The 14,929-nt window shown below is 40.2% G+C and overlaps 1 protein-coding gene and 1 long non-coding RNA gene across 2 annotated transcripts in view; one reads left to right on the top strand and one right to left on the bottom strand.

The window, feature by feature from the left end:
* The window catches only part of slc6a2 (solute carrier family 6 member 2), a 149,925-nt gene extending 142,843 nt beyond the window's left edge, over positions 1-7,082 (top strand). Inside the window, exons 12-14 of the mRNA XM_070897988.1 lie at positions 1,209-1,376; positions 6,817-6,888; positions 7,002-7,082. Coding sequence (XP_070754089.1) covers positions 1,209-1,376; positions 6,817-6,888; positions 7,002-7,025 — 264 coding nt within the window. The 3' untranslated portion in view covers positions 7,026-7,082. The remainder of the gene's footprint in view (positions 1-1,208; positions 1,377-6,816; positions 6,889-7,001) is intronic.
* Positions 4,229-14,929, bottom strand: part of LOC139278825 (uncharacterized) — a 44,674-nt gene continuing 33,973 nt past the window's right edge. Inside the window, exons 2-3 of the long non-coding RNA XR_011596354.1 lie at positions 11,537-11,705; positions 4,229-4,278 (exon numbers count right to left, since the gene is read on the bottom strand). This is a non-coding gene — a long non-coding RNA (uncharacterized lncRNA). The remainder of the gene's footprint in view (positions 4,279-11,536; positions 11,706-14,929) is intronic.

Raw genomic sequence — 14,929 nt, 5'->3', positions numbered from 1 at the left:
CCAAGAAACCAAGTGCAGAATCCTGTACATACGGTTTTACTAAACAATCATTAAGTTATTTGAAGAAAGACCTCTGGATGTCCCAAAGTGCTTTACAGCCAATGAAGTATTTTTTTGAAGTGTAGTCACTGTTGTAATGTAGGGAAACACAGCAGCCAATTTGCACACAGCAAGCTCCACAAACAGCAATAAGATAATGACCAGATAATATGTTAGTAGTGTTGGTTGAGGGATAAATATGGTCCAGGACCCAAGAGATCTCTCCTGCTTTTTGAAATAATGCCATGGGATCTTTTATGAGCACCTGAGAGGGCAGAAGGTCTCAGTTTAACATCTCCTCTGAAAGACGGCACCTTGGACAATGTAGCAATCCCTCAGTAATGCACTGAAGTGTCAGCTTAGATAATGTGCTCAAGTCTCTGGAGTTTGAACCCACAACATTCTAGAGAGTTCTACTCACTGAGCCAAGGAGGACACTTATCCTATTTGTTTTTTCCATGCACAGCAAGCAACACGGTTAGCACTACTTTCCATCCTTCAATTTTTATTTTGTACCTTTTTTTAATTCCTCCTTCAGTTCCTCCGATCTTCTGTCCACAATATTCTTTGTCCCCACTTGAAATATCAGTGCTGGCCTAGTGACAAACCCCTCTTCCAAAATGTGCTTATTCGTTGTAATTTCTACAGTATATTTATATATATATATATATATATATATATCCTTTGCCCTTGTGTCACAAAACAATAGTTACAGCATCTACTCACAACTCTCTATCCCAATGTCTGATTAATGAATCCTCTATTGTTAAGTCTTGTGTGGATTCATCCTGCCCTCCCATCACCTGAACCATTTCACCTTGTGTCACCACTCCATCTGTTTCATGGACATTTGCCTCCATGTTATCTTCACCTGCCTTATTTGTATCCTGCCTATTGTTTAGAGGTAGAAAGTTCTGACCTCTGATGCAGTTAAGACACAGTGCCAAGATTCTTAAAATTATATTCTGTTTTAATATGTGAAATTCTGAATTATGTTCTTACTGGTTTGGAAATGTTTAAGAGCTTTTGCTTTATTTTTATAAATAAATGTTCACTCTAAAGCTATCGATTTTCTCACACAATCAATTTCAGCTCTTCGCATTGCCCTCCTTCATGGGAACCATCAATGTTTTAAGTAACACATTACATGTCTTTTCTCTTTCTTACAGTTTGTAGTGATTGTCAGTATTGTGAAGTTCAAGCCTCTAACCTACGATGATTATGTATTTCCAAACTGGGCAAATCTTGTTGGATGGGGAGTAGCGGTGTCTTCAATGTCACTAGTACCAATCTACGCCATCTACAAACTGCTTACCGTTCGTGGGACTTTAAAAGAGGTTAGTATTGATATATTTTCTTCATTTCTAAAAATTCACCCTATATGAAGGATTGAAAAGGAAGGATACATTTTGTAAAGAGACCATAGCCTTGATTTTGTGAGCAGAGTGCAGTTCACACACACACAGTTTCGAAAGAAAGAAAGATTTGCATTTATGTAGCGTCTTTCACGACCACTGGATGTCCCAAAGCACTTTACAGCCAATGAAGTACTTTTTGACGTGTAGTCACTGTGGTAATGTAGGAAACACGGCAACCAATTTGCACATAGCGAGCTCCCACAAACAGCAATGTGGATAATGACCAGGCAATCTGTTTTTGTTAAATTGATTGAGGGATAAATATTGGCCAGGACACTGGGGATAACTCCCCTGCTCTTCTTGGAAATAGTGCCAATAGTGTGACCTTTATGTCCACCTGAGAGAGCAGACAGGATCTCAGTTTAACGTCTCATCCAAAAGACAGCACCTCCAACAGTGCAGTACTGGATTTTTGTGCTCAAGTCTCTGAGTGAGACTTGAACCCACAACATTCCAATCAGAGGCGAGGGTGCTACCCACTGAGCCACTGGCTGACTCAAATTAAAGCAGGAGAATTTGAGGTTGTCTGCCTGGCAGAAACCTTGAAAATTGTAAGGAATGATTTACCGACCTGTTCCAGCCTAACAGTGTGACTGACCCAATCTTCCCCATGACCTACCCCTGGGCAACTAGAGAACTTACCTCAGCCAGGTGATAAACCTTATTAATATGCAAAATAACGTACACAAGATCCCAATTATCACCTTCGGACTGTACTGGTGGAGCGTGCACCGTGCACACTCTGTCCAGTATCAGCTGCCAGTCCAGACAAAGAGCAGCCCAGCAGGTAAGATTTCATTTATATTTGAAGGGCTAGGAGCACTTCTCTGGACTCCTGCCCTGCCCCGCCCCACCCCCCAGAGAGTGGATTCCCCTCCCTCTGCCAGATCAACCGTCCTCCGGCCCAGAGGCTGTTTAGGCCGCTGAGTATTGCGACAGCTCGGAGCTGGAGATCTGTCCCAGGGCACTCGTTTCCCGCTGCCCCTTTGCTAATCAGGCCTGGCCCTCAGAATGTTCAGGGCCTCCTGTCGGGACTATTGGGCAGCTGACCGCGAGCCGGCCACCTGACCTCAGCTGGGGGCTAAAATCTGCCCTAAAGTGTGGGCTTTGCACACAACTTTCCAAAGTCAGCTGATCAGCATAGCTCCAAGTGAGGATGTGGATGTATGAAGAATGCACACTGGTGGTGGCAGCAGGAAAGTGTAAGTGAAATTTAAATGGTTCGGGACAATTAATAGTGTCACAATCGGGTGACAAAAGTTCTGAAAGCCTTCAGAAAGGGCCTCTGAACCCATTAGTAGCCTTTGCCAAAGATGAAGGGGGAGAGGACTGAGAAGTGACAGGCAGAAATAACGAGGTAGGAAACCCAAAATGCAGATCTGAAGTTGCAGACAAGTGAAGTTCAGTCCAGCACCCATCCTGGTTTGATGGCAGCTGAAGTAGTGGTGGTGTTGCTTGAGGTGGTTGCAAGAAGGGCAGCCCTCTCTGCTACTCAATGCCACCATCCCCATAGCTCAATGTTGCAGCATGTCTGCAAGGAGCTGGAGGCCACAATGACCGGTACTGTCACTGCCTGTGCCAGTCCTATGCTGCATGGTAGCTGCAAGTATCCTAGCAACAGACCACACAGCTCTCATCCAAAATGTAGAGCTGTACAATAATTATGAGCTTAGTTTGTTAATTTTGCAATATTAGACACATGTAGGTCCAGATTTATTGCAGTTAACTGCTTTCCTCTAATTCTTCCCTCTTGAGCATCTCTGACTTTAATCGCTCAACCATTGGTGGCCATGCCTTCTGTTGCCTCGGCCCTAAGCTCTGGTATTCCCTGCCTAAACCTCTCTGCCTTGCTACCTCTCTTTCCTCCTTCAAGATGCTCCTTAAAACCTACCTCTTTGAACAACCTTTTGGTCACTTGCCCTAATTTCTCCTTATGTGGCTTGGTGTCAAATTTTTTAATCACATAATACTCCACAAGTGGTCATTACGAGACAGCTTCTGCTCAGGGCCCCTGGCCTTGTTAGTTAACATCACTGGGATGCAAAATTCACCCACAGTTTTTAAATCCTACATGTTGGTATCCAACTCCAAAACTGGTTTAATATTTTGGATTAGTCTTAATTCCATTTGCAATCATCCAGTTTCACTTCTCACGTGACTCACCGAGATCATTAGCATGTCTCTGGCCATGCCAGTTCTGTGCTGCAGGGTAGCTGCAGATGTCCAAGCATTAAATGGCATCGCCCTGTGCCTGGCTGGCTGCTGCTCCCAATCCAGTGAAGTCAGTTCTCCATGGTTGTCGCTAAGTGGGTACATCAAAGACTGCAGCTTGGTGCACCTTGCTGGGTGCGGCCAATCTCTGGGTCGCTTCAGAAGTGATACTGGAGGCTGCAAGTGAATTTGAGACCCTAATTCAGTTGAGGGATTCAGATACTCTCCTGGTTTTTCTTGCTTATCTGAACCCCAAAACTGGATTTCAGTCTTAAGTTACTTATAGAACACATTATTACTTGTCATAAATGTAGTTAAATATCAACAATATTTTAAGAACCTGGATGAGATTGCAATTGAAGTAATAGTTGGCATTCTCCCAGTCATGCATCACTACTGTGCAGCATAGAAACACAATGCACAATTGTGTTGTGACCCAGGCTCTCTCAGGGTGTGCCTTCTCAGCAGCATTATCGGATTGGACAGTGAATTACTGTGAATTTCATTAACCACAATATATTGTAACTGGAATATTACTGGAATATTCTGCAAGGGCAACATCTCTCCCAAGCATGTGGAATAATGGTTAGCAGCCTCAGTTAAGGAGTTCCTGCAACATGAGTGTATTTCCAATTAACTCCAAAATTTATTTCTAAAAGATACACCAGAGTCACCACAACCATAAACAGAAAACATGCTTGGGTCTGATTGGATTTGATGATCAGCCAAACCCTAAATGACTTTGACATTAGCTGGTAATTTCTATCCATGAACGGCCTCCCAAGATAAGTTTTAACATTTCACAGTTGTACAATAACCTCAGCCCATACAACTGATATCATCACTTTAGAGATGATATAACAATGGGAATATGTTACCATTCACTTTTTTGTACTAAGTACTTCACAGTCAGGGCATCTAATTGAACTTTGTGGTATCTTGAGAGATATTTTGATTTTTCTCTGCAGTGATTGTGTTACTTTCTGCATCAGGGCATGCATCCCAACACAACAACATAAATAGTGTCCCATCATTATGCATGAAGCAAATTAATTCAACTTAACATGTTAATATAAATTTGAGTGCACTAACTCCCCTTCTTGCTGATTAAGATAAATTAAAAGAAGTTTAGTAGGGTAACTGGTATTCTTTCTGAGTTACCTGCTAAAGTGGTCAGTAAAATTGGGCCATATTTTGCTTTCAAAATAACGGTGGAGAGGAGGCTAATGACGCTTGCCATTATTTTTGTGTAAATGGCACAGCAATTTCAGGTGAGGGGCAGATGCACGATTAAACATGAATATCCAAAGGTTGCTGTCCATGTTGCTCTGTCATTGGCTTCTTGAAAATGGGATCTCGTTGTCTGTCTCACCATTGAAATGCATTGAATGGCGTGAAATTGCTGTATTTGCACAGTAGATACGAACTAAACCCGTCACAGAAAGTTAAATCTTGTCATTTTAAGTGCAAGTACTCTTTTAACGATGTGATAACTGTTAATTACTGCCAACTATCACAAGTGCCGAGTCTCATTCCTTCAGGTTTTAATTGCTATTAAAGATTTTAAAATGTCAAATATAAAATTTACATTTTATTTTTACTTTTCCTTTCTGTCTCTTTTCTCTCTCTCTCTCCCATAATCCAATCTTTCTTTCCGTCTCTTTATTTCAATTTCTGTATGTGATTTGGCATTGAATTCACCCACTCCAATTTGGCATTCCTCCTCAGTCCTTGCGCTGTTTATTTCACAATTATTCAATCTAGTGGATTAAGGAGATATACAGTTGCTTATCCTGTTCACTCAGGCCCCAGATGCCTGGTTTCTTTCGCAGCGATGCTATCAGCTTGTACTTTCAGCAAGTTGCCACGCAAAAAATTTAAAAACCCCAAAGTGCAAGGGCAAGTCTAACTAGAGGCAGACAGCATTAGATACTAGTTACAACAAATTATAGTCCAATGTCTTTATGCAATAGAATTGCTGCTGTTATTCAAATAGGCTTCGTTATCTTAAAGTCTACTAAAGCACACGATGTAAACTCATTAGCCTACCTCTTCAACCAAGCTTTTGGTCATCTGTCCGAATGTTTCCTTCTTTGGCTTGATGTAAATTTCTGTTCCTGTGAAGTGCCTTTGGACATTTTACTACATTAAAGGCATTCTATAAATGTAAGTTGTTGGAAGGAAGCTGCAGTATCTTCCAGGTGTAGACAATCAACAAGGCCCATGATAAGTCTCTCATTATATAACAAATAAACAGTCACTCTCTAGACTGTTTTCAATCTGTAGTTCCTACTCTGATTCCAGTTATTGAGTTCTGAATGCAATTTATTTGAAAACACTTACTGTCTTGATACAGCTGTGGAACTGCATTCATTACAGTCATAAGCCATGTTTTATTGCTGTGGATCATAAAAGCATCTGTTCATTGTCAAGTATCAAACAATGATCCTTTAAAAGTTCTGAGAAAGTGCTTGCACTTTGGAGCGGTTTTTCTGCTTTTTTTTTCCTGTTTTGAATTTGTTTCCTTTAAATGTATCCAAAAACAATTTTGACAAATATTAAAAGCACTGGCGGAGGCACCAGTGAATCAAGGTGGTGATCTACCTGTGGCTTACACTATGGGAAATTGCTCCTTGAAATAAATTGTCTGCTAATATAATAAACTAGTTTTGGGTGAAATCCGAATGTATACTCAATGGATTTTGTGGCATTTTGTAAGTGCAGTTGGAGAGAACAAAAAATGCATTTTATAAAGAAAGATGGAAAGTCTTGGATTTATATAATGCCTTTAACCACCACCGTATGTTTAAAAGCGCTTTACAGCCAATTAAGTATTTTTATGTTTAAGTTATTCTCTTTGTTATAAGTTACTTATAATTCCTAGACCAGGTGTGCTGTGGTACATGTGCCAACCTTCTTTGGAGAAAATGCATGCTATTTTAAAGTCCCACGATTGCTGCTAGTATTCAGGACAACATCTGCAGCACAGTCCTAAATCCTCCCAACTGAAAGAAAGGTTGGACAGAAAAAACTGGACAGCATAAATAAAATGAGGGGGGGGGGCAGAATTGATTGAAAATGTAAAGTGGGTAAATTTTAGAGAGTAACTTTACAAATGAATACAATAAATGATGTGCCTCTCCTTTAGAGAATAGCATACTGCATCACCCCTGAAAATGAACATTATCTTGTGGAGCAAGGAAAAGTGCAACAGTTTAAGGTAAGCCAAACAATCCCCCCTCAATCCATTAAAGTGCTGCATTTTGCCAATGTCCAAGAGCTACGTGAAATTATGTCTGTTACTTTTTTAACTGTCATTTGATCATTTCACAGCTCGAGCACTGGCTTGCAATATGAAAGCTTCCAAACAGCTACAACACAATATGAGGTGCAATGGAAAAGCAAACTCCTGGGGTTTTGGAAGCTTTTTCTATTAAAGTTTCAGAAATGTCCGATTCCATCACGGCTCAAGTTCAGTGCCATATCTGTCATGCTGTAATGTGGCTGTCTGACTTCCTGACCTTTGGCTAATAGCACAGGAGGATTATTTATTTTGCAACTCTAGGTTATTTTTCATTCACAGTGTGACAAATTGCAACTGTCTACATAGCATTGATTATTTAATCTGGAATATTACCATTTCCTTTATTAGCACCACACGCATATTTAAAAAAGCACTTGGACATTTGAAAGCACCCAGCAGTATTTTCTGACTAATTTCTTGTCAGTACAAAAATGAAGACAGTAAACAGTTTGTACTGTATTATTTGTCTTTAAAAAAATATTCTGATACTGCAAACTGACATGCACATCAGCCCCCTCCACTTTAACAGAAATCCATCAATCTATTTCATCGAGCTTGTTTTCAACAATAAATACATTCACAGTTTGCTTTCAATTTGTACACTTGGAAATGTAAGCTTCTCTCAAAACTTTGTCTCCTCAGAATTCCTAGTGAGTCTTAAGTTACTGCCAATGTTTTTTCAACATGTTCATTCTGATCAGATAATTTGGGTGTAATTTCCCTCATTCATAATCACTTCTAAGGATAGTTTCTATTTGGCAAAGTTCATGTAGAAATGTTAACCCACGTGCACTACATTGCTGTGTGCACTATTGTATACATATGTTAACCTATTTAACTGCCTGTGACAAATAGTGCACAAAGTGATGTAGTTCAAATGCCATTGAGCATTCATAAGTGAACTTTGCCATCTTGTTTCTAAATCATCTAAATAATGATGTAATTCTTGTGAATCCACCCATGGGGCCAGATTGAAAACTTCTGCATTTACATATTATGTTTCCACTGTCCCAATTTAGCATGCTATTTATAATAATATGCATACATATAATGGTTTACACAACATGATCATTATTTATCTACTGATTGTGTTCATAACGATCTCCTCAGAGGATCTATTGCCATCTATTATATTTAACTTGTAACAAGAGCATATTAATAAAAGTGAAATATTTAATTTGAGTTTTAAAACCCAATTTCATGGCAGCGCCTTCATGAGAAGTGTTATCCTTTTTACCCAAACGTAAACAAAAGCTGGCATTAATAGGTTCTGTAAAAGCCCAAGAACTCGTCCATCTTTAATTGGTAGACTAGCACTAAATGTGTAAAATGCTCCTATTCAACTCCTCAGACCAAAAACTGATAAAAATGCAAGGTCTCCTCAGACAATCCTGCTCTACCTGTTTCTGTAAGGTGGTTTTGACTTTTATAACGGTCACTGTATTTGGTTAATGACATGGAAAACATTTAATCAAAGGTGCTCAGTTAATAATGGACTGTTTATCAGTCACAAATTGTGCCTAAACAAAAGAACAACACCAGTGAAAACCATTTTTTCACATTGGATTGGATATTAATGATCCATTCATGAGCAAAGGTTTTATTGTGTTTAAGTGTACTTTTTGATCAAAATTGTAGACAAAGGGATTTTCTAATTATCGCAGTGCTGATTTATTTTTAATATTAAAGCCCAGATAAAATGTAGCATAGAAGGAAGGCAGTTAGCAAGAGGGCAGTAATAGTTCCAGCTGGTAATAACAGGAACATTATTTGTTGCACCAAGGGTAGAATTTGCTTTCCTGTCCTTCACACTGTAATGAGGCTGTAGATTTGATCCTACAGTTACACAGGTAAGGACATCAGGTCAGATTGTAACTTTAAGTAGAGGGGGGAAAACAATCACTGAACAAGATGCATTTAACCACAATCAAATTATGGTGAAATAAATATTTAGCAAGTGAATTCTTGTCTCCTGCAAATTTGCCATCTGCCCATTTTGTCTTGTATATTTGCTCAGGTGGGGTGGGGCGGGTTTTACCCAAATGGCTGCCGTAATTTCGGCAGAAATCCCATTTACACGATGTAGCCAGTGTTTTCGTCGTATTTACGGCAGCCAGCCGAGAGAACCCAGAGGCAATTCCCAGCGTGTGTACTTTAATTATTCACTGCTCGCAATTCCCATGTATGCTGACTTTCAAAATAGTGCATCGGTTTTCACATTGTGTGGCATTATAAACATTGCGCTGAATTGAAAATTGGAACTGACAGTATATACTTGGTCAGAACTGGGGTTCATTAGCAGCTTACCTAACTGTACTAAAGTCACAGTAAATGGGCCTTTAGTTGCCCACCCTAAGATACCTTGTGATGAACTGTTGTATAACACTACCTAAAACCACATTTGCAGAGTAGCCATTGATTTTACTGAAGCACTTTCATTATCCGTGACTTTCTTCTTCCTTAAATAATGAAAATGTTCATTATGTATTTAAAATCTTTAGCCCATTAGATATTCTTAAAAGATGTATTTTATTCCATAATAAACTTTGTCTTTTAAACCATTACAAAGAAATTCCAGTCAGCGAAATGTTTTCCAAAGCAAACTGATGACCAAAAAGCCACATGGATAATTTTACTGAGCTGTTTTCTTCCACAGTTTATGTATATTTTTTAAAATAATTCTTTGATTCATTTAGGTTAGATGACCTTTATCATTACAAATATTAGCATTAAGATTTTTTTAAACATCCTGTATATAATTGTTTCTAAATTGTAATCAGCTGTATGAAGTCTGAAAAGGAATATTATAAAGATAGATTAATCTACTTGTATCAAATATTGGTAATATTCAAGTAACAGTGATGCTCTTTTCTAAAAAGATCATTGCATCTGTTTTTGTGTTATATGTTTTCATATGTTAAATAATCAAATGTATTTATCAAAAGTGTTTATAAAACGTGCTTGTAAAATTTATTTTAACGTACTCCTACTGTTAAATTTGGTTTTGTGCTTTGTGTAAATATGAGCTGTTTAGAACTGTATTATACAGAATTATAGAATATTAAGATATTGTGTACATTCCAAAGTTCTGTTTAAAGTGAGTGAAGACCTCTAATGTAGTAAAATATGCGCACTATAATAATAAAGTATATCCTCTTATACTGATAATATTAGACTTCTATTTTCTATATGAATATGGCTCAAACAGTATTATCTACATTAACCTTCACTAAAAATTGACCTATTTATAATGGCCCAAAAATTGCAGCCTCTCCAGGTGCGTAAGATGTGCTCACACACCTGAAGAGGCCTCGCAAATGTTGGTTCTCGGTGCGCAATGCGGATGTGCCGAGAACCGGCATTTGTAATCTGTCAAAAATATCTTTTGACAGATCGCACACACCCCTGGGAGAAGGACATTCACGGGGCAGAGCTTTGGGCTATTTGCACACTTTTACCAGCGTAAGAGTTTTTAAACATAGAAAAATAAAATGTTATCACTAATTTTTATATTTAAAAACTCTGTCCATTAAGGTAAGTTTATTTCTAACCCTATTAAAACATATTTTAACACATTTAATTAAAACATTTAATTAAATTCAATTTCGATTAATTTTAAATATGTGAGGTGTTTTTTTGATTTATTGTGCTGTAGTTCTGTGTTTTGGGGGGTATTCTCATTGATAGTAACAGTAACAGAAGCTCTAACAAATGGAGCTCCCATTATTATTAATGAGAATATTACATTCTGATTGGTGGTCCAGGCCCACATTATCCCAGGTTGCGCTTACGTTCCTGGGATGTGTGAGCCCATATGCTGGGCTGCGCATCTAGGCCTCAGACCATAAGTAAACATTCCTCCGGGACCACTGGGTACTTTCAGAAAAATTGTTTCGGTCGGAGACGTCTGCCCGCAGGAAGCCTCCAACCACAATTTTCGGGTCAATATTTACAACACACAAGTGAAAGTTTGATGTATTTGTTGATGGGACGCTGCGGATGGTTCTTCCAACAAATGCAGTTAACAGCACACATTCTTTATTTCCCCCAATGGTAGCTGGTCAGATTACATTTCCTTCAATTTTCGTAGCTCACTAAAACCACTTGTAACCGTAGTGCCATTATCATAAATCTGTTCAGTCAGTCTGCTCTCCCAAGTCTGTTCAGTCGTTTTGCTCTTCCTGACTCACCGCATGGTAAAACAAGAATTTGGTTTGAGTATTTTCACATTATTTTAAAATGTAGGTGAAAGGTTTCTAAAACATGGTGCAAAATCACCATGATCACCTAAACTGAAAATTAGATCAAAATGAAAAAGTGAATTCACCACTGTAATAACTCTAAAGTAAATCAAAGTTGTTCATTATTAAAGTCAAATCTATTTATATAGTAACTCGGTCCAATTCAATGATTCATTTCAGACTCAACCAAGTTAGCTTGCTTGATTGATACATACAAATATAAAATTAGCATCTGCAATATTTGCCAATATTGGAAGGAAAATTGCGGTCGGAGGCCTACTGCGGACGAACGCCTCCGACTGAAATTTTTTTAACGAAAATACCTGGTGGCCCCGGAGGAATGTAGGATTGCGATCCGAGATGCAGTTTCACAGTCCAGCGTATGGGAACATGTCTTCCAGGATCGTAAGCGTATCCTGGGATCACGTGGGCATGGACCACCAATCAAAATGTCGTATTCTCGAGCTCCCATTACTATCAATGAGAATAATCCTAAAATCGAATAAAATACAAATCCAAATTTAAAAAAAAACTTTAAAAAAAAAATGAATAGAAATTGCATTAAATTAAATGTTTTAGAGAAAAATATATTAATTTTTTTTTGATTTTATTTTTAACATTAAAACACTTCATAAACAGGGTTATTAATATAAAAATAAGTTGTAACAATTTTTCAATGTTTTAAAACTCTTACTTTGGTACCCTGCTTTTACCAGGTGTAAGAGTTTAAAGGACATTTGCTGGGCAAGAGTTGGGCAAATAGTCCAAATCTCCGCCCGCGAATGTCCTTATCCCGTGGACGCGTGCGATCTGTCAAAAGAAATTTTGACATTGCAAAAGCCATTTCTTGGCGCATACGCCTTGCGCGCTGAGAACCAGCATTAGCGGGGCCTTTTCGGGTGTGTGTGCACATCTTACGCACCCAGAGAGGCCGCAATTTTCAGGCCATTGTATTCTGCTAAATATTTTAAGGCATCCATCCCAAACTATATTACCAACACTATTCCGCTCCCATGAAGTCACAACAAATTTCTAATTATTAAGGCTGCCTTTGCTCAGGCTGTGAGATCCAGCTTCTGTCCTTTACTCTCCATCCTTAACTGCTGTTCAGTGATGGATTTGTGCCTTAAAGGCTTAATACGTTTGCATGAAATTCCTTTGTCTGCTGTTTTAACAAAAGACCTAAATTACTTAAAATAAATGGTTTGCAACCTGCAATTCTCAATTGCCGTATCGCATTTCATTCTCTCCAGCTGTAACATAGCTCCCACTGCAATGTACTTAACAATTATATTGTCACTTTGTATTACTGCCCTTAGCATAATCTCAAATTTAAACTATAGCATCTCAGCATTACTTTAATTACCACAGGATTGTTGTCTGAAAGAAAATCTTGCAACGTGAAAAGTTTAGGTTATTTAAGATTAAAGAGTGTTCGTAAACTTGGCATATCCATTCACGGGGGTTGGGGGCACAACTACTAAATCAAATCGATTACAAACTGTTCAGTTTACATAGAGTGCAAATCAGGTTAAGAAAGAGGGAGGTTTTAAGGAGTGTCTTATGGAAGGAAAGAGAGGCGGAGAGGTTTAGGGAGAGAGTTCCACAGCTTAGGGCTTCGGCAGCTGAAGGCACAGCCACCAATGGTTGAGCGATTATAATCAGGAATGCTCAAGAGGGCAGAATTTGAGGAGCGCAGACATCTTGGGGGGGGGGGGGGGGGAAAGGGTTGTGAGGCTGAAGGAGATTGCAGAGATAGGGAGGGGTGAGGCCTTGGAGGGATTTGGAAACAAGAATGAGAATTTTGAAATCGACACGTTGCCTAACCAGGAGCCAATGTAGGTCAGTGAGCACAAGGGTGATGGATGAGCGGGACTTGGTGCGAGTTAAGACATGGGCTGCCGAGGTTTTAATGACCCCAAGTTTATATAGGGCAGAATGTGGGAGGCCAGCCAGGAGTGCATTAGAGTAGTCAAGTAACAACGGCATAGATGAAGGTTTTGGCAGCAGATGAGCTGAGAATATTTCTGCTCATCCAATAGTGAATGTCGGACAAGCAGTCTGACAATTTAGAGACTGGGCAGGGGTCGAGAGACATGGTGGAGAGGTAGAGCTGGGTATCGTCAGCGTACATGTGAAAACTGACGCCGTGTTTTTGGATGATGTCGCTGAGGGGCAGCATATAGATGAGAAATAGGAGAAGGCCAATGATAGATCCTTGGAGGACACCAGAGGCAACGATACGGGAATGGGAAGAGAAGCCATTGCAGGTGATTTTGTGGCTGCGATTAAATAGATAAGAATGGAACCAGGTGAGTGCAGTCCCACCCAGCTGGATGGTGGTGGAGAGGTGTTGGAGGAGGATGGAATGGTCAAACATGTCAAAGGCTGCAGACAGGTCGAGAAGGACGAGGGGAAGCGATTCGCGGTAGGTCGGAAGGGGGTTAAAACATTTTAATGGTGAAACGCGATCCCAGCTCATCGCACACATGCCTGCCACCATTTTCACTGCAGCGAGTTACGTGGGTCTGTGTCTCACCTTGGAGAAGCCAGAAATGTTGTTACAATATTTAATTTAGGGTTCCACAGATTTAAATTTAACGAGCTTGGTTTCCAAGGGCTCGGCACACCCGACCAGTGAAATGGAGACGGGAGCTGTCGGATTCAGCAGAGAAGTACTTTTTATAGCACTGCATTGCGAGCCAGGAGGAGCAGGAATGTTCCCCGATCACACAAGCAAAATCTTCTGCTGCGATTCCCCTTTACCCCTCCAAACCAGCGATCCCAAGCTTTCTGCCCTGCGATCTCTCCCTCCCTCCTGATTGCCGTTCTGACCCCCCACCCCCTCAACGGCCCCTGACTGTGGCCTTCTGATACTGGTTTCCCCACCTGGCAGGCTGTTGGTTGGGAAATTGAGTAAAATGATAATGAAAAAAAGACTTGGATTTATATAGCGTCTTGCAAGACCACCGGACATCTCAAAGCGCTTTACAGGCAATGATGTACTTTTTGAAGAGTAGTCACTTGTAATGTGGGAAACGCGGCCTCCAATGTGCGCACAGCAAGCTCCCACAAACAGCAATGTGATAATGACCAGATAATCTGTTTTTTTTGTTATGTTGATTGAGGGATAAATTATTGGCCAGGACACCGGGGATAACTCCCCTGCTCTTCAAAATAATGTCATGGGATCTTTTATGTCTACCTGAGAGGGAAGATGGGGCCTCGGTTTAACCTCCGACAGTGCAGCACTCCCTCAGCACTGCACTAGAGTGTCAGATTAAATTTTTGTGCTCAAGTTCCTGGAGTGGGACTTGAAACCACAACCTTCTACTCGGGCGAGTGTGCTACCCATTGAATCACAGCTGACACTTCCGTCAAAGTCGGCAGGACCTCCGCGTTCCTGGGATTGCCTGGTTTTCCCTGCAATCGCACTCCCCCGTTCTCCCCCTGCCTCCCCGTAAACACCGGGGCCATTATCTCAATTCCCCATCCATTTTGCATCCTCCATATTTTCCGGCAGAAGTGACGGTGGACTCCGGAACTGTCTGGCCAGACTGGCAGGTGTATCCTAATGATGCGATAACGATGGGGTGGTGTCATACATCATTGCGGCCATGGCAACACTGGATGTTAAGAATGCTTGATATAACAGCCATTCACATTGCTAGGAGCAGTTGAATGCGGGAAAGAACGTAAATACTCCAAGTAAGATT

The sequence above is a fragment of the Pristiophorus japonicus genome, chromosome 13, assembly GCF_044704955.1.
Source record: "Pristiophorus japonicus isolate sPriJap1 chromosome 13, sPriJap1.hap1, whole genome shotgun sequence".
In the NCBI taxonomy this organism is placed as follows: domain Eukaryota; kingdom Metazoa; phylum Chordata; class Chondrichthyes; family Pristiophoridae; genus Pristiophorus; species Pristiophorus japonicus.
Note: the sequence above shows the minus strand (reverse complement) of the source record. Positions and strands in the feature narration are given on the sequence as shown.